The 24,609-nt window shown below is 36.0% G+C and overlaps 1 protein-coding gene across 6 annotated transcripts in view; it reads right to left on the bottom strand.

The window, feature by feature from the left end:
- LOC132133773 (A-kinase anchor protein 13-like) overlaps positions 1–24,609 on the bottom strand; it is a 95,043-nt gene that overhangs the window by 22,440 nt on the left and 47,994 nt on the right. For 4 of the 6 annotated variants that reach the window (XM_059546722.1, XM_059546724.1, XM_059546725.1 and 1 more), the window contains exons 9-18: positions 18,677–18,764; positions 17,919–18,052; positions 15,943–16,271; positions 14,763–14,810; positions 14,328–14,387; positions 10,027–10,213; positions 7,603–7,699; positions 6,977–7,099; positions 4,120–4,162; positions 3,749–3,863 (exon numbers count right to left, since the gene is read on the bottom strand). In XM_059546722.1, the coding sequence (XP_059402705.1) occupies positions 3,749–3,863; positions 4,120–4,162; positions 6,977–7,099; positions 7,603–7,699; positions 10,027–10,213; positions 14,328–14,387; positions 14,763–14,810; positions 15,943–16,271; positions 17,919–18,052; positions 18,677–18,764 (1,224 nt within the window). The remainder of the gene's footprint in view (positions 1–3,748; positions 3,864–4,119; positions 4,163–6,976; positions 7,100–7,602; positions 7,700–10,026; positions 10,214–14,327; positions 14,388–14,762; positions 14,811–15,942; positions 16,272–17,918; positions 18,053–18,676; positions 18,765–24,609) is intronic. The other 2 variants (XM_059546728.1, XM_059546727.1) reach the window with 2 other exon arrangements.

Here is a 24,609-nt window from a genome sequence, read left to right as displayed (position 1 = left end):
AATGATGCGCCAAATGTTCTCTATAGGTGAAAGATCTGGACTGCAGGCAGGCCAGGTTAGCACCCAGACTCTTCTACAACGAAGCCATGCTGTTGTTATAGCTGCAGTATGTGGTTTTGCATTGTCCTGCTGAAATAAACAAGGCCTTCCCTGAAATAGACGTTGTTTGGAGGGAAGCATATGTTGCTCTAAAACCTTTATATACCTTTCAGCATTCACAGAGCCTTCCAAAACATGCAGGCTGCCCATACCGTATGCACTTATGCACCCCCATACCATCAGAGATGCTGGCTTTTGAACTGAACGCTGATAACATGCTGGAAGGTCTCCCTCCTCTTTAGCCCGGAGGACACGGCGTCCGTGATTTCCAACAAGAATGTCAAATTTGGACTCGTCTGACCATAAAACACTATTCCACTTTGAAATAGTCCATTTTAAATGAGCCTTGGCCCACAGGACACGACGGCGCTTCTGGACCATCTTCACATATGGCTTCCTTTTTGCATGATAGAGCTTTAGTTGGCATCTGCTGATGGTACAGCGGATTGTGTTTACCGACAGTGGTTTCTGAAAGTATTCCTGAGCCCATTTAGTAATGTCATTGACACAATCATGCCGATGAGTGATGCAGTGTCGTCTGAGAGCCCGAAGACCACGGGCATCCAATAAAGGTCTCCGGCCTTGTCCCTTACGCACGGAGATTTTTCCAGTTTCTCTGAATCTTTTGATGATGTTATGCACTGTAGATGATGAGATTTGCAAAGCCTTTGCAATTTGACGTTGAGGAACATTGTTTTTAAAGTTTTCCACAATTTTTTTACGCAGTCTTTCACAGATTGGAGAGCCTCTGCCCATCTTTACTTCTGAGAGACTCTGCTTCTCTAAGACAAAGCTTTTATAGCTAATCATGTTACAGACCTGATATCAATTAACCTAATTAATCACTAGATGTTCTCCCAGCTGAATCTTTTCAAAACTGCTTGCTTTTTTAGCCATTTGTTGCCCCCGTGCCAACTTTTTTGAGACCTGTAGCAGGCATTAAATTTTAAATGAGCTAATTAAGTGGATAAAAGTGTAAAATTTCTCAGTTTAAACATTTGCTACGTTATCTATGTTCTATTGTGAATAAAATATTGGCTCATGTGATTTGAAATTCCTTTAGTTTTCATTTTATTAAAATTTAAAAAACGTCCCAACTTTTCCGGAATTCGGGTTGTATTATTTTTTATTTTTTCTAAAATCCTGTCAAACGTGCACAAACTACTAGCTACTACTAAATATTGTAGAAACATAATTTTCTGTAAAGTTGCTTTGTAACGATTTGTATTGTAAAAAGCGCTATACAAATAAACTTGAATTGAATTGAATTGATTTTCAGTTGTTGTTTTTTTTTTTGGCAGGTATAGCATAAGTTTTTAGGTACAGAAATTGAATAAATTAATCAAAATGTAAAACAGCATTGCATATTGGACTGTATAAATTAAAGATTATTCATTATTAAAGTTATAAAAGCTTTGTAATCAAGAGCAGTGAGTCATTTCTTTGTTGTTGCTGTTCGATTAATATAAAGACTGTCACTTTAAGAGAATGCACTGATACAGTAGGCCTACGTTCAGCCGGCTATGTCTGCTGTAGGATACTTATCAAAACAGGCATTTTGACATCTTTTTGTGTGAATTTGTCCATTTAAACACAATACTTCAGAGAGAGCTTAAAGGGTTAGTTCAATTACTCGAGAACGAGTCAGTTTTGTTTGTTATCTGGCTCGGATCGGTGTCTCTCACTTCACAGCAGTTCAGTCAGTGTACTGTTTGAGTACATGAATTACTCCGGGATATTGGTTTGTTTGAACTCAGAGGGAGTGTCAGCCACATTAAAAAAGTTAACAGCTTAAGACATTTGTGGATTAATGCGTATTGGAGACGTGAACCGTTTAAAACGATTCAGTTCGATTTGGTGAACTGGTTCAAAAAGATCCGGTTACATCGAATGATTCGTTCGCGAACCGGATATCACAAACTGCTTTGTTTTGAACTCTCTCACAACAGACACGGAAGAGAAGACAATGCTGAATAAAGTCGTAGTTTTTGCTATTTTTGGACCAAAATGTATTTTCGATGCTTCAAAATATTCTAACTGACCCTCTGATGTCACATGGACTACTTTGATGATGTTTTTATTACCTTTCTGGACATGGTCAGTAGACCGTACACACAGCTTCAACGGAGGGACTCAGAGCTCTCGGACTGAATCTAAAATATCTTAAACTGTGTTCTGAAGATAAAAGGAGGTCTTACTGGTTTGGAACGACATGAGGGTGAGTTATTAATTACATAATTTTGATTATTGGGTGAACTAACGCTAGTTTGCGCGCTTCAGGTGAGCGCATGCACAACTCTTCTCACTGGGCACGCGAGTTTGCATCCTCTGCCTCTTAAATGTTTAAACTGACAAAGCTTAAATGAGTTTGGTTTAAATACATATTAACGTGTGCTGTTCAGGTCTCATCTGTGCGCACCCGCTATCAGCACCCGGGTGATGACAGAATAAATGACTGCTCATATTCTAGCAGTAATTCACATTGATCAAGAGTGAATGGTTTGTCCAGGGTTTTTTTTTTCTTTCTTTCTCATCGCTATTGTTGTAATGTCTGGGAATCCAGAATGCGCATCCATCAACAGAGGAAGTGACTGTAATGGGGGGTCCGGAAACCAGTCAATATCTGGGGCCATACAATTTCATGCTGCAGCGTGAGGAGATGGTCGTGGATGAATGGCACAACAATGGGCCTCAGGATCTCGTCACAATATCTCTGTTCATTCAAAATGCCATCAATAAAATGCACCTGTGTTTGTTGACCATAACATATGCCTGCCCATATCATTACCGCACACTACTTTCTCACACAATGCCATACACATGTTCTGCCATCTGCCCTGTACAGAGAAAATCAGGATTCATCCGTGAAGAGAACACTTCTCCAAAGTGCTTAACGCCATCGAATCTGAGCATTTGCCCACTCAAGTCAGTCATGATGACGAACTGCAGTCAGGTTGAGACCCCGATGAGGGTGACGAGCATGAAGATGAGCTTCCCTGAGATGGTTTCTGACAGTTTGTGCAGAAATTCTTTGGGTATGCAAACCGATTGTTGCAGCAGCTGTCCGGGTGGCTGGTCTCAGACGTTCTTGGAGGTCCTGGGCTGGTGTGGTTATCCATGGTCTGCGGTTGTGAGGCGGGTTGGATGTACTGCCAAATTCTCTGAAACACCTTTAGAGACGGCTTATGGTAGAGAAATGAACATTCAATTCACGGGCAACCGTTCTGGTGGAAATTCCTGCAGTCAGCATGTCAATTGCACGCTCTCTCAAAACCTGCAACATCTGTGGCATTTTACAGTGCCCTTTTATTGTGGCCAGCCTAAGGCACACCTGTGCAATAATCATACTGTCTAATCAGCATTTTGATATGCCACACTTGTGAGGTGGATGGATTATCTTGGCAAAGGAGAACTGCTCATTAACACAGATTTAGACAGATCTGTGAACAATATTTAAGAGAAATAAACCTTTTGTGTACATAGGTCTTTGAGTTCAGCTCATGAACAATTTGGACAAAAACAAAAGTGTTGTGTTTATAATTTTGTAATTATATATATACACACACACACACACACACACATAATATATATATAAACATTAAATTATAAATATTAAATCATAATCTAAATCGTTTCATTATATACCAACCTTGTTCTTCTTGCTCATTTTGTTCTTAAGGTAACTGAATGTCCTGCTCACTTTCGTTCCTCCAACTTTGCCTTCACTGTCACTCCGCAATGGCCCCGGGTCCTCCTCTGATATACTGAATGAGACGAAAGAAAATAAATGGGAACATCTTATCTGTCCTAAATAGTATTCTAAATTATAATGAATGTCTCCTAATTTGTTTAAACTAGTGTCCCAAAGGTACCCGAATGGTTTACTATTTAACGTTAAAGTACGTTAACGTTTCTTCACAAATAGAGTACCTACTTTAAGCGCATAGTAAAAGTAGGTGAATTGGGATGAAGCGTAAAATCTGGACATTAACATGTTAACATGTTATGCAGGGGTCTTACCAGTTCTCTAAAGATCCTGATGTGCCTGTGAATGAGCACAGTCCTGAAACGAGAGAAAAACCATTGATTAAGTACTGTGGAGACAGGACTCTGACATACTAAACAACATAAAAGAGACCACAGAACAACAAATGGAATTATTATTCACTTTTCACTGAGCTTTCTTACACAAGAAGTTTTATAAGTCTTGCAGAGAACAAAAGTAAAATGATACTTTTTACAAACTCAAAAAAAAAAGCTTAAAAGAAAAAAAAAATCTTAGGCATTGTACTGCAATCACAAAAGCTTAACTGTGAAAGATGAAATGATTTATAATGTTTTGCAAGGACTGGAGAAACAGGCTTATTATTTTCATTTCATTTCATTCATTCATTCATTTTTTGTGTCTTGTATAGTAAATGACTAGGCTGTTTATGTACAGTAGTTTTTTTTAAGAAACCTGTGACAGGTGAGTTTGGATTTTATATGAATTCAGTTAAAGAAAAAAAAAGTGTGAAGAATTACATAAATTAATAAAATGCAACAAATTGTGAAACATTTTACTTAGTTAAATTGTTGCGATAGTTACTGTATTTAGCCTCTAAGGGCAATATAGTTTACTCTGTATAATAAGCTTGAATAGGAGAAAGTATATCAACAATGCATACACACGTTACACACAGAAAATGTTGATTTCACTAATTCCATTCAAAAAGTAAAACTTGATACATTTCAAATGTTTATTTCTTTTAATTTTGATGATTATAACTGACAACTAAGGAGAATCCCAGATTCAGTATCTCAGAAAATTAGAATATTACTTAAGACCAATACAAAGAAAGGATTTTTAAAAATCTTGGCCAACTGAAAAGTATGAAAATGAAAAATACACAAATTAAAAGTATGAGCATGTACAGCACTCAATACTTAGTTGGGGCTCCTTTTGCCTGAATTACTGCAGCAATGCGGCGTGGCATGGAGTCGATCAGTCTGTGGCACTGCTCAGGTGTTAATGAGAGCCCAGGTTGCTCTGATAGTGGCCTTCAGCTCTTCTGCATTCTTGGGTCACATCTTCATCTTCACAATAACCCATAGATTTTCTATGGGGTTAAGGTCAGGCGGGTTTGTTGACCAGTCAAGAACAGGGATACCATGGTCCTTAAACCAGGTACTGGTAGCTTTGGCACTGTGTGCAGGTGCCAAGTCCTGTTGGAAAATGAAATCTGCATCTCCATAAAGTTGGTCAGCAGCAGGAAGCATGAAGTGCTCTAAAACTTCCTGGTATATAGTTGTGTTGACCTTGGACCTCAGAAAACACAGTGGACCAACACCAGCAGATGACATGGCACCCCAAACCATCACTGACCGTGGAAACTTTACACTGGACCTCAAGCAATGTGGATTGTGTGCCTCTCCTCTCTTCCTCCAAAATCTGGGACCCTGATTTCTGCTAAATTTACCTTCATCAGAGAACATAACTTTGGACCACTCAGCAGCAGTCCAGTCCTTTTTGAAGCAAGACTCTTCTGACGCTGTCTGTTGTTCATGAGTGGCTTGACACAAGGAATGCGACAGCTGAAACCCATGTCTTGCAAACGTCTGTACGTAGTGGTTCTTGAAGCACTGACTCCAGCTGCAGTCCACTGTTTGTGAATTCCCCTACATTTTTGAATGTTTTTTTCACAATCCTCTCCAGGGTGAGGTTATCCCTATTGCTTGGACACTTTTTTCTACCACATCTTTTCTTTCCCTTCGCCTCTCTATCAGTGTGCTTGGACACAGAGATCGGTGAACAGCCAGCCTCTTTTGCAATGACCTTTTGTGTCTTGCCCTCCTTGTGCAAGGTGTCAATGCTCATCTTTTGGACAACTGTCAAGTCAGCAGTCTTCCCCATGATTGTGTAGCCTACAGAACAAGACTTAGAGACCATTTAAAGGCCTTTACAGGTGTTTTGAGTTAATTAGCTGATTAGAGTGTGGCACCAGTCTTCAATATTGAACCTTTTCACAATATTCTAATTTTCTGAGATACTGAATTTGGGATTTTCCTTAGTTGTCAGTTATAATCATCAAAATTAAAAGAAATATAAATTTGAAATATATCAGTATGTGTGTAATGAATGAATATAATATACAAGTTTAACTTTTTGAATGGAATTAATGTGAAATAAATCAACTTTTTGATGATATTCTAATTATATGACCAGCACCTGTATGTGTATGTGTATATATATGTGTGTGTATGTATATATATATATATATATATATATATATATTCACTTGAGCAAAAGGTATGTGTAAAATACCATCTTTTTTGTCAGAAGAAGAGCTGAGAATAATTTCAATCAAAAGCATCACAAACACAAACGTCTGCTGAACATACTGAAGTTATATTGTGTTACTGCAGCTGCAAAAAAAAAAAAAAAAAATACTCAGAACTCAAGGCAGCAATGTACTTTGAAATATTTGTGCCATTAAACCAAATGTACTGTATTATGATTTAGGAGGCTATTATAAACTTATTTATTAAACTAGTCTTAACTTTCTCAGAAAGATTACATACATAAAAGTTCATTGAGTTATTAAATAGAGAATTTTAAAAACGGTTTCATTATTTTGGTACTTCAGTCATTTAGTATTTGTTTTCTAGAATTTTGTATTAACCCATAAATAAAATAGTATGCAGATCAATCATTCTTAACCTTGTCATAAAACTCTATAAAATATATGTAATAAAAAAAGAAATAAATACAATTATTGAAAAGGTATTTTGGAAATGATTTCAATGAGCCGGTCTGATCAATAACTTGGTCACAAAAGGGAGGTAGTAGGGTCGGACAGGGGCCACTCCAGGCATTGTGGGATATTCTTCTACTTACTGACTGCTTCCTCCTCATCACTGGATGAAGAGCCAATAGAAAAGAGAGTTTTAGATTTGGGGAGCATGGGCAAGATGCTAAAGGAGAAGGAGATTCGTCGCTTGGGTCGTGGCCGTCTGATCGCTGGAGGGTTCCATGATCACATGGCAAAAAAGATCAAAGCAGGCATTATAATAAAACTGGGTGCTAATAAACTGACAGAAAATGTCCACTCCCTTAAAGTGACACCACAGTGAAAGGGAACCACAGGAGGTCCACATCTGATGAGTTGAAGAATACCAACAATCCCAGTTGATACAGGATATTTTCGTATTATAAAGATCCCAGGACGTGAAATCCGGTGTTAGATATGACTGACAGGAAGTGAGTGGTCAGTGTGTGGTTATACATGACCGAATATTTTCCACTACTTATCTTACAACAAGGGCATGTAAGAGACCAGCAGAGGAAAACAAAAATAAATCCTCTGAACTCTGCAACCTCTGATCTAAAAGCACTTCTGAAACTTCTCAGATTTTTATGTATAGAATACGTTGTTGTCATTACAGGACACGGAGCAGTGCTGCAGAGCTCAGAGTGGCACAATGAGAGACAGGAGTGAAAATAAAAGAGGTGTTTTAACTCACCATCTAGGTCTTTGTGACTGATGGCCAACATGGAGACAGACTTGGTGAGAAAGGTTTGTGAATGTGGGACACTTCTTCGTCCAGAGTGGATGGACCTCTGAAAGCAGCAAACATGATAAACCAGTTTAGGTAATTAAATGCAATGAAATTAAAACTACTAAAGTAATTGAAAAATCTGCAGATGCAACTCTTATATCTGATTCAGCCTATTAGAACACACTGAAGTGTGTTTAGCCTTTCTTTGGCAGAAAGGAAGACGGTCAATAAATTATATATATACACATATATACACACATATATAGCAACTGTCATTATAACATGACTTACATACATCATGAACATAGCGTCCATTATGTCATACAGTCATTTATGGTGTTTTTGTGCTCTTTGGATGTAAAAGAGATTCAAGTGCATAAAAAATCTTTTTGGGTGAATTAAATATTTACAGTGTTGTTATAAAACGATGTTTAACAAAAATATTTTTAATAGTCATAAAAATAACCACAATAAATACATACCAATAAAAGTTATTGGACAAAATACTGAAAAAAATAAAATACAATAATCTAAAATATATTGTTGATTTAAATGGTTTGAATAATATACTTACAAAAGAAACAAAATGTAAAATTATATATTAATATCAATGAAACTATAACATTAAAATATACAATCTACAAATTTAGTTTAAAAGGTTTAATTAAAATAAATTAAATTGAAATTTATAATGTAGAATGTAGAATGTAGAAATTTATAAATTAAAATAATATATTAATTTTAATGACATTATGTTATATACAAATAATGCAATATTAAAGTAAAAAAAATCAATATAGTTTAAATGGTTAAAGTTATACTGGTAGGTTTAAAGGGGTCATATGATATTGCTAAAAAGAACATTATTTTGTGTATTTGGTGTAATTAAATGTATTTATGCGGTTTAAAGTTCAAAAAACACATTATTGTTTCACCTTTCTGAAACGCATCGTTTTTTTTTTTTTTTTACAAAGCTCATCGTTCTGAAAAACAATGTGTGCTCTGATTGGCCAGCTATCCCATGCCGTGTGTCCAGGCTTGACAAGACAAAACAAACAAAACCCATTACAAACGAGCCATTTGTTACATTCAGTGGGGACATAATTACGAATTATAATGACTTCTACTGTGTTTTTCCGAGTTGCATTGCGCTGCGCCACATAAAACCATGTCTACATTTGGGATCGGAGAAACGATAAACAACAAGCTCTCCTCTACACCAGCGGTTCTCAATTCCAGTCCTCGCGCCCCCCAGCTCTGCATATTTTGTTCGTCTCTCTTTGTTAAAACACCTGATTCAGATAGCCAGCCCGTTAGAAGTGAGCTCCGTGCATGAACTGTGCTCCCATTGACATGATCCCTACATAGTGTTCATTGCTCCCTACTCCCTGAGCAGTGGAAATCTGTTGAAGTTTACTCCACTTCGGAACATTCATTCACAGATTTGCGAAGTGCAAAGTCTTCACACACTGACAAGTGTGACATCACCTCTCGCACACTTCAATGCCCTTTGAATGGAACATATAATGTATGTTCACTTCGAACTGGAATCATGGCGGAATATCCTGTGAGGTCTACTTCGCAGGGCACTTACATTCAAATAGAACAAACGTCTGAAGCTATAAAAGAAACTTTGCAGAGCGGGGGTGGGGGGGGGGGACTGGAACTGAGAACCAGTGCACTACAACTGCTCAAAACTTGTGTTTGAATCATCAGTGGCAAATCCTTTACATATGTAAACGTACTTACAGACTACTAGTCAGAACAGCAGGCATTGTGGTCTTCTCTCCCAGAATCAGGAAACAGTCCTCCATTTAAATGTTCTCCACACTAAACATTTGGGTTGAACTGTTCTGGAACAGTGTTGTAAATACAACTTAACCACTGATTTCTAGTTGCGTCCTCTTTTGGAAGACCAAAGTAGTTTCACTTTCACAATGCAACAGCGTCTTTACAACATGACAGCGGCAAGAACAGCGGGAATCAAAGTTACGCTTTCTTTCTTTGCGTGAACATTTGGGCGGTGTTATAAAAAATCTTCCCACATCGTGACGCAGACATTTGGGGCATATTAGAATGTGCCGTTTTAGGGGTGTGTGGTTGACTCTTAACTTTTAAAAAGAATACCTCTTTGTGTTTGAGACTTTAGTCTTTGCAACTTTACAGATCTTCTTTACGCACCAAGAGCTTGTAACACGCCAAAGAATGGAAAAGTTTGAGTCGCATCATATGACCCCTTCAATAGATTTTGTTACTTTGTTGATATAGATTCAGCTAATGTGTGGTGACAAATGCATACAGTATATAGGCTTTTTGCAATGTCTGTGAATGCTGCACAACCAATCAGATTTTAGTGCTGGATCTGTCCATTTATAAATAATACTTCACCTGACTGTCCAAACTGCAGAAGTCTCCCAGGTTTGATTCCTGTTCCTCTTCTGTCAGGGACACAAGTGAGTCTCTTTCTTCTCCGTCCAGCTTTGATGGACAGTTTGGTTCTTGGCTGGCCTCCCCTATGCACTGGTTAAGGCTTTTCCTTCCTTCCTTCTCTGCTGCAAGTCCTTCCAGGCTGCAACTGTGAAAAGCATATTTGATTATGCTTGAACTTTATTGCGGTTCAGAGTTTCACACATAATCGTCAAAGATTATTCAAACACACCCAAGATAAAGCTACACGCAAATTCATTTAGATTTAGATGCACAAAGAATCAAATGACAAGTCTACTAGCAAATGATAACAATACAGGTTTGACCTCAGTCTGTGAAGGTTGATCCCGTGTCCAGGGATTTATTTATTTATTTTTTGCCATGCATTGGTCATAGAGCTCATTGTAACGGTGCTTCAGGTGTTGAAATATATTTGGTTCACACGTACTCCGTCTGCAGTGCATATACAGTATGTGTATGCGGTGCAGAAGCAGCAGCAAGAGCACATTATTGTAACGCGAAAGCATATTAAAATAACACGCGAGGGCTAATCTCTCCGCTCACACGCAGATTTCCTTTGCTCTGTAACAAAACCAGCATTTATATTTATTATTCTAATTATATGATAGTAAATCACAATGTATGTTTGTAAATCTTAAGTACATAAATGCATATTTGAATATATATGGTCTACATTTCAACAAATATATCTTTATTATTAGGCATGTCAATAGGCAGATGTTTTTGCTTTCCTTTTTCTTTTAAAACGCTATGCCTATGTATCCTGTACTTGTATCAATGCAGATATTGTACTATATTAGTCATTATAATTATCACTGTCTATCACATGCTGCTGCAATTGTCTCTATTCACTTCAATCACTATTTGTAAATATATGATGTTGTTGGCAATTTCCTAGCCCTCTCAGCCATGCTAAACTGTAGAAAAGATGGGTAGTATCATTGTCACTGCCTGTTAGGACCATTTGGCACCACAGCCAGCCTTTTTTTAAGTATATGAAAAATACTCCTTTTGGTTTAGATTAGTGATATGCCCTTACAATAATTAATATAGTAAAATATTTAAATTGATCACTATATACAGTATGCACAGGTATAATAAAAAGTCTACTGGTATGCCTTATATAAAGATATAGTTATATTGAGATGTAGACAATATATATATATATATATATATATATATATATATATATATATATATATATATATATATATATATATATATATATATATATATTAGAGCCCGACCGATATATCGGCCGGCCGATATAAGCTAATTGCATTTAAATCGGCATTGGCATTTATAACGGCCGATGAAACATGAGAAACAGAGTCTCATGCTTCACTCATGCTATGAGTGTTGCATAGTGTGCCCACCAGAGGGAGCTCTGCAGCTCCAGAGTTAACAACAGCGCCAGAAGTCCACTACAGAAGAAAGCGATCAACTGTTTTGACGGTGAGTCTGTCGTTCGTCATGTGAAAAGATTGTAGATTTAGTTCATACCTTGTATATAAAAACTGTGTGGTAGTTCTAGCTAACGGTCCTATCATTATCACTTCTAAATATTCTGTAACATCACTTGCAGCCGCTAATGCATTGCTATATTAGATTAGCCACAAAGCTAATACCATGTTTATCAGTGGAAGAGCGCGAACGTTAATAGGAGGTCAAACTATAACGTTAGCGTTTAACTTATTCTTATTCTATTGCGGTGTGTTTCCCACATAATGACCGCGTAATTGAGCCTTTCACACAGGACGCGGTATGCACGGCGCTTGCCGCTGGGTTCAGCGTTGCCCTTCAGATACACCGCGATTTGCGCTGCGCTATGGCATAGGCGGAGTTTTAAAAATGTTTAGCGGGAGCTCTTTCATAGTCTGTTCCTCCTCCTTTCGGTCAGCAGCAAACATGTATCTGTCCCGTTGTAAGAAGCGAGCGATAGCGCTAGTCCTGCTGATGAGAATTAAGAGAGAAGCAAGGAAGAAGAGGCTACCCTCAGGTCCAGAGAACAATTTGGTGAATTCAGGCTGGTTACGTTACTCTAACGCTAATAGCTTCCTTTTTAGCAGGCCCCTTAAATGCTTGCTATTAACTTGTTTGAAGGTGGTTCTTCTCAAAATTGACAGCGGTGTGTTCATGACACTAAAACGTTAACCATTCAACTTCGAATTGATTCCGTAATCTTCCGGTAATAGTAGGCAAGACGATGTTTTGATTCAGACTGCACAAAGAGAAGAGGAGAAGATATACGGGTCTGTTGTGAATGTGTCTGTGAGAGCAAATATAGTGTAGTTACAGTAACTACAGTAGGTGCGTCAGAAATGATTAAACCAGAGGGGACATGTAAATAAATGTGAGCTGAACAAGCGCTTTTTTTTTTTTTTTACATAGTTTCAAAGCAGCTTTACAGACATAACAGGAAAATGTTGAAATAATATTGTTAAATATAAGTAGGTAATACCTATTGCTTGACAAATAAAAAAAATATATATATTTCTCATTTTTGCCTATGTAGGAGATCCCAGTTTATTATTATTATAATTCTAATGATGACATGAGTAATGATACATGGTGATATTATTAATACACATGCTTATTCTTTCTCCGTCTCTCTTTTTTGCCTACAGATGGCTGAAAAAGGTGAATGCTGTAGCAGCAAAGTGTGGGACTACTTCTGCAAATACTTTAACTTTAGTATTATAATTTATTTACAGTAAACACACAGACTGTTAAAACCAGATTCAACTGGAAGAAAGTAAAAGTGTTAAATGTTTAAAACCAGACTGTTTTTTGATCATTAAAAAATATATACTTTTGATGTGCAATTGTTTAGTCATTGAGACTGTAATCTAAGGCTTTTTTTTTTAACATAGTCCATTCTGGAAAATGGTTTATACAGCCCACATACATAGAACAGGCAGATATTTTGCTATTGAATGTTGTGTAAGTGCAGTTTATAGGAAATGGGTCTAATATCCAGATTATTTTTAAAATCAAAATATCGGCTTATAAATCGGCTCTTTTCGAGTTAATATCGGCATCGGCCCCCAAAAATCCATATTGGTCGGGCTCTAATATATATATATATATATATATATATCCATAATTGCATTTATACAGTATTTTCTGGATTTATACATATTTTCATGTATTTATATCAATAATTTACATTTATATATTCAGACATATATAATTATTTATTTACGAACTATAACTATATATTCAGATTCACTTCTATATATTCACAATTTACATTTATATATTCAAATTTATATCTATATATTCAAAATGTACATTTATATATTCAGATTTATAACTATATTCAGGGTTATAACTATATATCCAGATTTACTTCTATATATTCAGAATTATAACTATATATTCAGATTTACATTTATATATTCAGAATTATAACTATATATTCAGATTCACTTCTATATATTAAGATTTATAACTATATATTCAGATTTACATTTATATTCACAATTTACATTTATATATTCAGATTTATAACTATATTCAGGCTTATAACTATACATTCAGATTTATATATATTCAGATTCACTTATATTGTTCAGAATTATAACTATATATTAAAATTTACTTCTATATATTCAGACTTAAAAGCATATTTTCAGATGTATATATATATATATATATATATATATATATATATATATATATATATATATATATATATATATATATATATATATATATATATATATATATATATATATAAATAAAACAATGAAATTATTTCAACTTGCACCTTATTCTTGAGAGCAGTTCGACGTAACAGGAAACACTTGAAAAGGTGACAATGTGGTAATATATATTTAAAAAAATAATAATAAAAATTACCTCTCATCAGGTTTTGAGATCCAGATCAGTATGTTAGTCATAGTTAAAATTAATTATCAACTGTTGTGATACTGTAGTTTAGTCTACATCGCTAGCTAAACAAATTCATTTAAGTGGCCGGTTAGTCTCTTTCTGAAAAACAAAGAAATCTACGGAAATGACTGCAAGAGTGCTTGTGGTCTCACATGTTTGTCCGGACAGAGGAGTAGACTAAACCATAGAGAGGAAGTAGACTACTACACACAATACACTATGAACACATATACACCAGTGTCTTCACAACACACTTTTTGTGATCCCATAATGCAATTAATGCTGTATCATACAACAACAAGATGTTTAAAGATTTTAGACACTTCCTCTTTGACTTTCTTTACCTTCTTTCATTTATTTCGTCATTTTCTGAGTGGAGGACAACCGAAGGACACCAGCTCATGCTTCATGAAGTACATAAGACGCAAGATGAATGGATGGACAGATAGAAGAAGGGATGCATAAAAAGACAAAACAGGAACTTGTTAGCAACAAGGTCTAAAAGAGGCCCTTGACATTTCACCATTATGTATCTTTCTTGTATACAACACTACACAAGGTTATTAGAGTTAGTTAAAAACTAAATTTAAAAACAAAATTAAGATGAAAACAATAATTTTTTGACACAAATTCAAAATATTAAAAACTATAATAGTTTGTCAAAGGGATTTGATGGGATCTGTTTTCTGCTCATGGCTTAAGATTTTTTCTCTCTCATTTTTTACATGGGCCATTCAAGAAGGATTTGGTGGGGAAAAAATGAAAATGGATGGTAGTACCTTCTCCTATGGCCCGTAGACCTGTGTCCCACTTCCCCACGTGCCGTACTGGAAAAAGTGATGCATGAAAATGATGAGGAGAAGATGAATGAACAGAAATAATGAACTTAAAATAATATGAGGAGCCGATGAGATTATTAACAAACCATGATGTTCCTTTTTTGTGTGTCTTTTGAGTATTAGATGTCATGAGTGTTTATTAACAGCAGGAAAACAGTCCTGTGTGACCTTAAAAAGCTCTTTCTCACAGAACAGCTGCCTGCTGACAAAGCCCACAGAGGAAAGGGCCCTAACACTATTGGGATTTCCCTTCACAATCACAGTCACATACAGACTGTAAATGATAAGTTGTATACAAAGCTGAAGTAATGACAAGATGATGAGACAAAAACCAAAACATAGCAACTGCAAGCATAAACTCAAATCTAAAATGTATACTATGCATGTATATGATTGCATTATACCGCAGCTGTGCGGTATATTGATGATAATACTTTGATCCTATTATCAGATGATTCACAGGAAATGACACATATAGGCCATACTCTAAATTTATCTACTGCATTTTCCCCTCCAAATGATTGCACACAGTGAACACACACAAGCACACTCTGTGGGCATACACCCGGGCAGTGGAAAACAAACTTTTACCAGATATTATTTTGGATTCTTTTTATGTAGTATTTATCTTGAAATTTATTTATTATGAAATCTAATTTCACATTTAAATAACTGATTAACCTATTATCTCAGCATACTGTTAGATGACGTAGCATAACGTTAATCAATTAGCATGTTATCTTAGCCCCCGTTGCTCCCAATGAAACTTAAAATGCTAAAATAAAGTCAATCTGAAGGCTCTCTTTCCTTGTTTAAGGGGGTTGGAGATTCTCTCATTTTGCACTACACTGGACTCTCTGCTGAAAAGGAGAGATAAAACTTGCCTAGTTCGGTTGACTGGTCTTAGTTGGTTTAAGCTGGTCATGGTGGTCTAAACTGGTCTTCAGCTGGTTGGTCTGCTGGGCTTCCAGTCTGAAGAAGTGGTCAAATACCCTCTAAGACTAGCCTACAAACCAGCTAAGATCAGCTTGAAGACCAGCTAAAACCATCCAACCAGTTTTTTTATATATATACTTTGTATTTAATTTCTAAAACTTTAGTTTTTATTGGTGTAGATTACCTGCGTTGACTAATCTCCATCTCCTCCGCTGAATTTTTGCCTGGGCCCCAACTGTGCCTGCGTAAAGGGGACAGGGATCGTATGGAGGTACGTATAACAGCCGACCGCTCCGGGACCTCTGTCAAGTGGTCCTTTTTCTCTTCCTCCTCCATTTCTCCTGAAACAGATGAAGCTCCAGGAGATGTGGGCTTTTCCTGACAGGGGTCTGATGCAGGAGCTTCTGTGCTGGCCTGAGAGATGGCGCTAGGGGTCCCGAGGCTGGAGGTGTCGTCTGTGGAGGACGAGTAGGACATAGACACACCGCTGGTGACTGTGACACTGTCCTCAGCCTTTGATGGGGAAAGTAGAGGAGAATTGGATGGAGTTTGCAAAAACAAAATATCATTTGATGCTTGGTGACAACTAGGAGGCCTGGGATTTTGGAACAACTTCCCAACCTAATGGAGCAAAAATTGCACTTTAAGCCTGGTTAAAGCGAGCACATGTGAAGTCTGCGAAAGAACGTTGATGACGAAACACATTTACATCTCCAGTTTAAATACAGGCAGACTCTTTTTTTTTTCTGCCAACCCCATGGAGTCTCAGAGTTCTTTCCATCCTTATAAAGTTTACATAACATAGAAACACACCGCTCGCTTTGACATTCATTTCCATTCACAGCGGCTCATTAGTTTCCTCACATGCTGAGAACGCAGCCGAGTGAGGGGTGTGGTGAGCTAGCAGCTACACTACATAACCATAATAGATGACTTTATGAGCTATGGAGGGGGGAAAAAGACTTCCAGAACACAAGTCAAGCTTAGGTGAAGATACTCTTCCTGCTTTCGGAGCTTGGAGAAAATGTAAGCATGGTACGTGAAATTCCACAAACAATTCCAGTAGGCTAATTTTGGGATATTTCTTTTTTGGGATCTTATTGCTAGTTTACTACAGATTTATATTTTCCAAAAACAAAATAAATAAATAAAAGGTGATGACATTATATTAAGAGGTATTTCAAAGAAAAACATTGTATCTTTCATTTGTGTGCAGCCTAATTGGTCAGCTATTTAGCTTTGTATACAGCTAGCTAATTAGCCTCATCTCACAGAATACAGCTAGCCAATAAGCCTACTCTCTTCATATTGCTTACTGATTGGCCTACACTCTTAGCCTAGCTGATAAGCCTGATATCTTAACTTAAGATGCATCCCAAATGACACACTATACACTATGCACTTATACACTATGTATCTATGTACTCAACAATGTATTGTATGAATTATGAAATAAAGTTATTTTTTAATTCAGAGTCTGATCCTTCCCCTTCGCTATGTAATTAAAGCTGGGGCACAAAGTTTCATTACTCCACATTCATTTTTTTCTGTTATTTAAGTCAAAACATCAACCGAGTTTTTAAAGAGCACTTTTTCTTTTTGGAATTTTTGGTGCAACTTAAAACACACTACTCCCTATTGATACTACAAAACATCATAAAATGGGGACTATAAGACTATTCTGCATTTCAAAATAGGGTTTTAATGAAAAATGGCCTGATCTATGTATCACAGAAACAAAACATTACAGTTCACAAAAACTCTGTCATCCTTTGAGACTTGCTAAGGGCAACACTTACGTGTCAAAATCTGTGTTAAACATCTTTAAATCAAAACAAGGAGTTTAAGGGCTGGAGGAATCCACAGGGGACCTTAGAGGAGTTGAGAAATTAGGATGAATCATGTCTGAAAATGAGGTCATAATTGAGGCCTTGGCCCACTGATCAGCTCACGTCACATGACTTGATGTCAGTGGAAGAAGATGTTGTGAGTAAAGGAGCACCACTGAAAATGAGACCCATTACATAACCGCTTTATCTGGCCTAGTCACAAGCAAGGGGTTCTTCACATGGTAAAGAGACATAGAAACAAAGCAAACAGCAAAATAAAAAAGATACCGATTTGGAGGATATGCGAAACGCAACACAAACCCGGACGCACCTTATTATTAAAAATACTGTCCTCGCTCAAATCCTGGCTAAACAAAGAGTCGTCATCGCTGGCGGACCCTGGCATGGTGCTCGCTGACTCTTTGTGATGTGTGGTCTCGGGTAAAGAGGCTGAAGGTGAGAATTCTGGAAAAAAGAATCAGAAAAACGAAGAGCAACAGAAAAACAATAAATAGAAAAGAAAACACACCAGACTTCAGTGAATTGAATCAATATACAGGGAGACTGAAAGTGACTAATTTCAGTCCATTGTGTTGCATTTCTGCTTGCAATTATTGCAGACAGGATGTTGATGTCATCTACTTAAATAGATGATCTTATTTGACTAGTGGAGTCTTTTGTATTGACAGGAAGACATTCATTTAGTCTTTGGAGGATGTGTATGCCGTTTCCCATGCAACACAATGTGGGCACTATTTAGATTGGACACACACAGACACACAGTCTGAGCAAAGAGGTCATCCTTTCTTTGTAGTGTGCTGGAAGATGTATAAAAGGGGTTTTGTGTTTTGTTCTGGATGTAACAACTAGATCTATGTGACACAATGTTGTGTTGTTGACGTCAAATGCCGTACATCTGTGGTATTTCAATGTAAATTCATGCATCACTTAGAAGAAGCTAGACAAACCACGTAGATGCCAACATGAACATCCTCAAAAACCATTTACATTTGAGTTTCCACTTGATATTCAATGCAAAGTCAGGGTTTTGAAGCTAAACTGGTTTAGAAGCACTGATTTAACAGTTACCTGAAATCACTGAAATGGATTTCTTCTCCTGGAGTCCAGCATCTTGACTGGCATCAACTGAATAAAACGTCTCTGTATCTCTATGGATCTGCAATGACAAAATCAGTCTAGTTTAGAGTTTCATTTAAAGTACAAAACAACCATTTCATATACAAATCGGACAATTTTCAATTTAATTCTGCATTTTTGGATCTTAAAATATTTATATCAAATAAAAATGCTTGTTAAATGTTTAAAACCAAGAAGAAAGAAGAAAACAAATAAATATCAAGGTACAGACTGTCAACAACATATTTTTATTCTGCATCACTGCTAATAAATTATGCATATATAGCATGTTAGCTATGAACTTGAAATACCAAGACAATGATTTGACCATTTTATAACAAAATTGTTTAAAATGTCATTTTTTTCACCCCTGTCATTCAAAAAAAACCATTGAAATTGAGATGTGATGGAAATTACATTAGTCAGTTCAGTACAAAGAACAAAAAAAGGACAAAAAAATCCTTAGATCTCTAAAGCCAAGAGATGAAAAACGCATCTATAAATGTTCTCAGGTTCTCTCATCGGCTAAAGACCGCTAGAATCCAGCAGGACATACTGATGCATCAGGTGAAAGAAGGTTTCCTCTGCTACCTAAACTCAGGACAAGTCTTAAATGACTAAAGCATTTTCCTTCGACCACAGAATTTAATTTCTTGATCAAGAAAGGCATTCATAAACAGAAATATTAGCAGTGGTAAGAGCAACTACCTCCTGAGAGTAACACGTGGTTGGAAACATTCAAAGGCTGTGATTTGGGACAGGAAGGGTTTCTGGGGGCATGTGTGGGGTGTTCAGAACAGACCTAGAGAGGAATGTGAGTGTGACCCATATATAAACATCACGGCCCACTAACATTCAACACAGAGCAGCTGTGAATGGGCTGTAGAGGGTTAGCTTAAGGCTACTGCAAGGCAAATTGGTCACCATACTTTTCATTTATCAAACTTAAGGCCTATGCACACCATATTCAAAGAAAAACATATATATATAATATAATATAATATCAAAATAAATAATAAAATTGTAACTGTTGAGATATATATCTAATACATAAATTTTTTTATTTAAATAAATTATTCATTTATATTTATATTTATATATATATATATATATATATTTATATATATATATATATATATATATATATATATATATACACACATACATACAGTACAGACCAAAAGTTTGGAAACATTACCATTTTTAATGTTTTTGAAAGAAGTTTCTTCTGCTCATCAAGCCTGCATTTATCCAGTCTATCACATGATCATTTAGAAATCATTCTAATATTCTGATTTATTATGTGTTGGAAACAGTTCTGCTGTCTAATATATTTGATGAATAAAAGGTTTAAAAGAACTGCATTTATTCAAAAAACATTCTAATAATATATATTCTAATAATATATTTTCTTTACAATCACTTTTTAGCAATTTAACACATCCTTGCTGAATAAAAGTATTGATTTTATTTAAAAAAAAAAGAAAAAAAATTACTGACCCCGAATTACTGACCAGTAGTGTATATTGTTATTACAAAATATTTATATTTTTTACTTTTTATTCATCAAAGTATCCTAAAAAAGTATCACATGTTCTGAAAAAATATGAAGCAGCAGAACTGTTTCCAACTTTGATAATGAATCATCATATTAGAATGATTTCTAAAGTATCATGTGATAATGATCCTAAAAATTCAGCTTTGCATCACAGAAATAAATGATAATTTAAAGTATAATAAATTTAAAAACAATTATTTTAAATTGTAATAATGTATCACAATATTACATTTTTTTCTGTATTTTTGATCAAACAAATGCAGGCTTGATGAGCAGAAGAAACTTCTTTCAAAAACATTAAAAATAGTAATGTTTCCAAACTTTTGGTCTGTACTGTATATATATATACACACACACACACACATATACACATATATATACATATATATATACATATATATATATATATATATACATATATATATATATATATACATATATATATATATATATATATATATATATATATATATATATATATATATATATATATATATATACATATATACATATATATATGTGTGTATATATATATATATATATATATATATATATATATATATATAGAGAGAGAGAGAGAGAGAGAGAGAGAGAGAGAGAGAGAGGAGCTTCAACTCCAGCTGTAAAGTTGCATAGAAAGATCAAAAGACCATAAAAAAGAAGAACGTCCCTGTGGCGGAAACAGAAGCTTAGAAACCTTCCTGTGCAGCTCATCTGTATGTACCATCATCAGCTCCATTCATGACTGATTATAATCACCCACTGCCCATCATGAGCATGTGACACACGCTGATCTCCCACGCTTAGTGTGCACCAACTGTGTGCATGCATATGTGTCTGTGTGGCTGCTGGTCATAGGCCTCCTTTGTTTGGTCATTGGTGGACGGACACTGGTCTAGTGTGGCCAGCAAGAGAGGCGTGGGCTTTTTTTCAACAGATCCATCAACAGCTGTGGCCTTTTAACTCACAGAGAGAGGGATGAAGAGAATTAGAAATAAATGCTGAAAAAAGGAATAAAATAGGGGATTAGCTGGTTGAACTGGTTCTCTGAGCTGTGATCTTTACGTCAGAGCAGCAGGTTCGAATCCAGCCTTCAACGTGCCCCAACTCCATTTCCTCCATTTCTCAATATTAATTTTCAGCCCCTACAATAAGTAGCAAATGCCCAAGAAGCAACAACAACAATAAAAATAAACTGAGCAGAAAAAAACAACTACATAAATCTAATCTAAAACAAAAAAATAAAAAACTAAACAGACAACTAAATGGAAAAGACAGCAACAAACCAAACAAAAAAAATGTTTACTGAAAAGTACAAACAACCCCCCCCCCCAACAAAAAATAAACAACAAACAAAAACTAAACACTAAGTGAAAAAAATAAAAATAAACAAAATCAAACAAACCAAAAAGATAAAAAAAAAAATTTTTTTTTTTTTTCAACTATTTAGTTGTCTAACAAAAAACAGCAAATAAACAAACATACTAAAACAAAAAACAAAGGTGATGGGATCAACAAATGACATCAACTGGATTCAAACACTGGTCATGAGCCTAAGTGCCACCACATGCCATCATGGCATCGTGGATAGTGATTCAGGTCTGTAATGTTTCAATGCTGGTCATGACAACATGTCATTCCCAATTACAGTAGGTTCTGACAAGATCCAAACAGCAAAGAGAGACTCACACCAGCTAGAACTTAGACATGCATGTTATGTTTACTTATGCCAGAACAGACCTCAATCTGACAAAAAAGTGCAAATAAAATCATATACACAAAACACAGAACACAGCCAATTAAACACTAGTTACTTGTGGATGTGTGTATCTGGATGTATATTACCAAACACTCAAAAATGCATTTATGCGAACAGATTTGCAGAGAGCCAGAAGGCTTGCTGGGATACTGCTCAGATATGTTGTCTTAGTTTCATGGCTTGGTACTAATGGTAATGGATGTAGCAGACACACACAGAAACATTTCCAGCCAGACACCGTTTAAACCAATTACTGAATGAGTCGTGAAAATCACTCCACAAGTGTGGCATATTGAGCCAATGTGCAGTAATGGAAAGATGTAATGCCTCATACTGACTGAATGCTCCACTGAGAGCACTTACACGTAAACATGCCACAGCGAAGAAACAGTCATCCAGAGTCCTGTTCTTTGATCATGACTGGTTTGAAGATTTTTAAGGATAACTTACAAAGAAATAAACCAAGCATAAAGGTCTGTCAGGCTAGCTATGTTAACAAAGTAACATACCTAATTGATCGATCAATATGGAATTGTTTATAATGATCAATGCTCATCTCAAAAACAAGGAGGCCGATATAATGCTAATAAATGCAGCCTTTGTGAGCATAAAAGACTTCATGTTATTCTGAAACTTAATTGTCAACCCACATTCAGAAAACGAGACCCAGCTCTTTTTTTGACTGGCATGTGTCTGAAAATACACACAAAAATAAAGCACAAAGCATACTATTACAGCACATATATTTATGTTTGGTGTGGCCTACTGAAAAATGATAGACGCTAGGGTTGCTGCGATAGATGGTGTTGAAGGTTTTACTGCTGTGAAGCTGCAACACAGGTTATGTCACTTGCACACCGCGACACTGGGCCCAACGTCTTTTTTTTTTTTATAGTAATAAAAATAATTTAGTTCAGTTAGAGAACAGACACTACAATTAAATCTGAATGCAGCAGCTCAATGCAGCATGCCAGAAGTCACATGAGGAGAAGCTGACAAGAAGAGTGAGGTGAGAGAGTCAAGACGATCGCAGAAGAGTTTCAAAATGTCATGCAAAAGCGCCCGTTTTAAAAATATTTTGGATTTTGAAAAGCCTGTTGACTTTTGCCATTCATCTAAGGTGATATATAAGGTGAAGTTTTTTAAACATTCTTTTTTAATTTATTTGGTTCCACAGTGTTTGCTTCTTTTTATTTAAACTGTATTTTTACTGTGTATTCCGTGTCTCCCAGCTATCTTATTCGTTTTGCTAATAACAAGTTTATTTAGTTATTTATTTGGTTTCACAGTGTTTACTGATCTTCAGTTTTGTATACCTAAACTTTGTGTAAGTTATTTGTTATTTTATATTAGGCATATAGCATGGTGTATTGTCATCCATTTTGTTAATAAAAGTTCTATGTTCTACATTGTATTTTGTTGCTTGAATTGAATTGCAACGCCGAATTGACACTAATTTAAAATGAAAGTAAAATGTGCAACGTGCTTTTAAGCTATTTAAGAGCAAAGTAAAGTGAGGATAAGAGGAGAAACTCAAACGAACTAAAAATAAACAACTGCTTGATGCCGAATTGTCACTAATTTTACAAGCTACTAAAAAACAGACACAGTGATACCGGTATTATCGGTGTTGTCACATGTCGATTAATGGGTGGGAAAATGTATTTACGATTTACAACCCTTAAAGATGCTCTTGTGTTATCACAACTCAAGGATGCCCAGGATTCTACACTGGGATTCTGCCTGTAACAAGCCTGCTCATAAAATGAGCTAAATCAGTATTAGCCCCATCACAATATGACTCACTCATAAAGACTTGCTGTATAACACAACTCACAGCAAACAAACTTTCAGAGTGTGTTTACATGCATTGGGAACCTTGGGATGCAGCCGGACACAAAGGGGCTTTGAACATAGACTGGGACATAGAGCCTATTGCAGGGGATGATTTATGGCACAACAATGCAGATGTGACATCAGGTTTCTACATGCACGACTGGAAATTAAATATGAGAATGAGAAGACATACAGAATTAAAGAACACAATCTTTAAAACTATGCATGTGTTTGGTAAGGTAAGGAATTATGAGTGTTGTGCCCGAGCGCATGATGTAAGCTGTAAAAAGCAGCCATGTATTTCCCCAAGCGTGTGGCTTAATTGTCTGAATGCCACTGGTGGCGAGTAAATGGGGCCATAATGTGTTTTTACACACAGAACACAACACTCCAGTGACTGCCAAATCCAACACCTCAAAGAGTGAGATCCCGAAAAAGAGAACAACTGAAAAATGCACTTAGTAAAACATGATCCTGATGCCCTCCACATGACCTCTCCTGACACGCAAACCCCTTTCTGATGGTACTAACTTCCTTTGGGAGCCCATGTAAAGTAAAGACAGTAAAGACAAAATATTTCCATTTTAAATCATTTTAATAATTCAACTATTTCAATAAGCACTGATCAAATGTTCTATGCATCAAATAAGCCTTTAATAAAAAATAAAAAAGAGTAATAAATGTTTCTTGATCAGCAAGGCAGCATATTAGAGTGACATATAAGACTGAGAC

The sequence above is a fragment of the Carassius carassius genome, chromosome 50 (genome assembly GCF_963082965.1).
Source record: "Carassius carassius chromosome 50, fCarCar2.1, whole genome shotgun sequence".
Classification (NCBI taxonomy): Eukaryota; Metazoa; Chordata; class Actinopteri; order Cypriniformes; family Cyprinidae; genus Carassius; species Carassius carassius.
The sequence above is the reverse complement of the archived record's forward strand: the minus strand, read 5'-3'. Positions and strand labels throughout refer to the sequence as shown.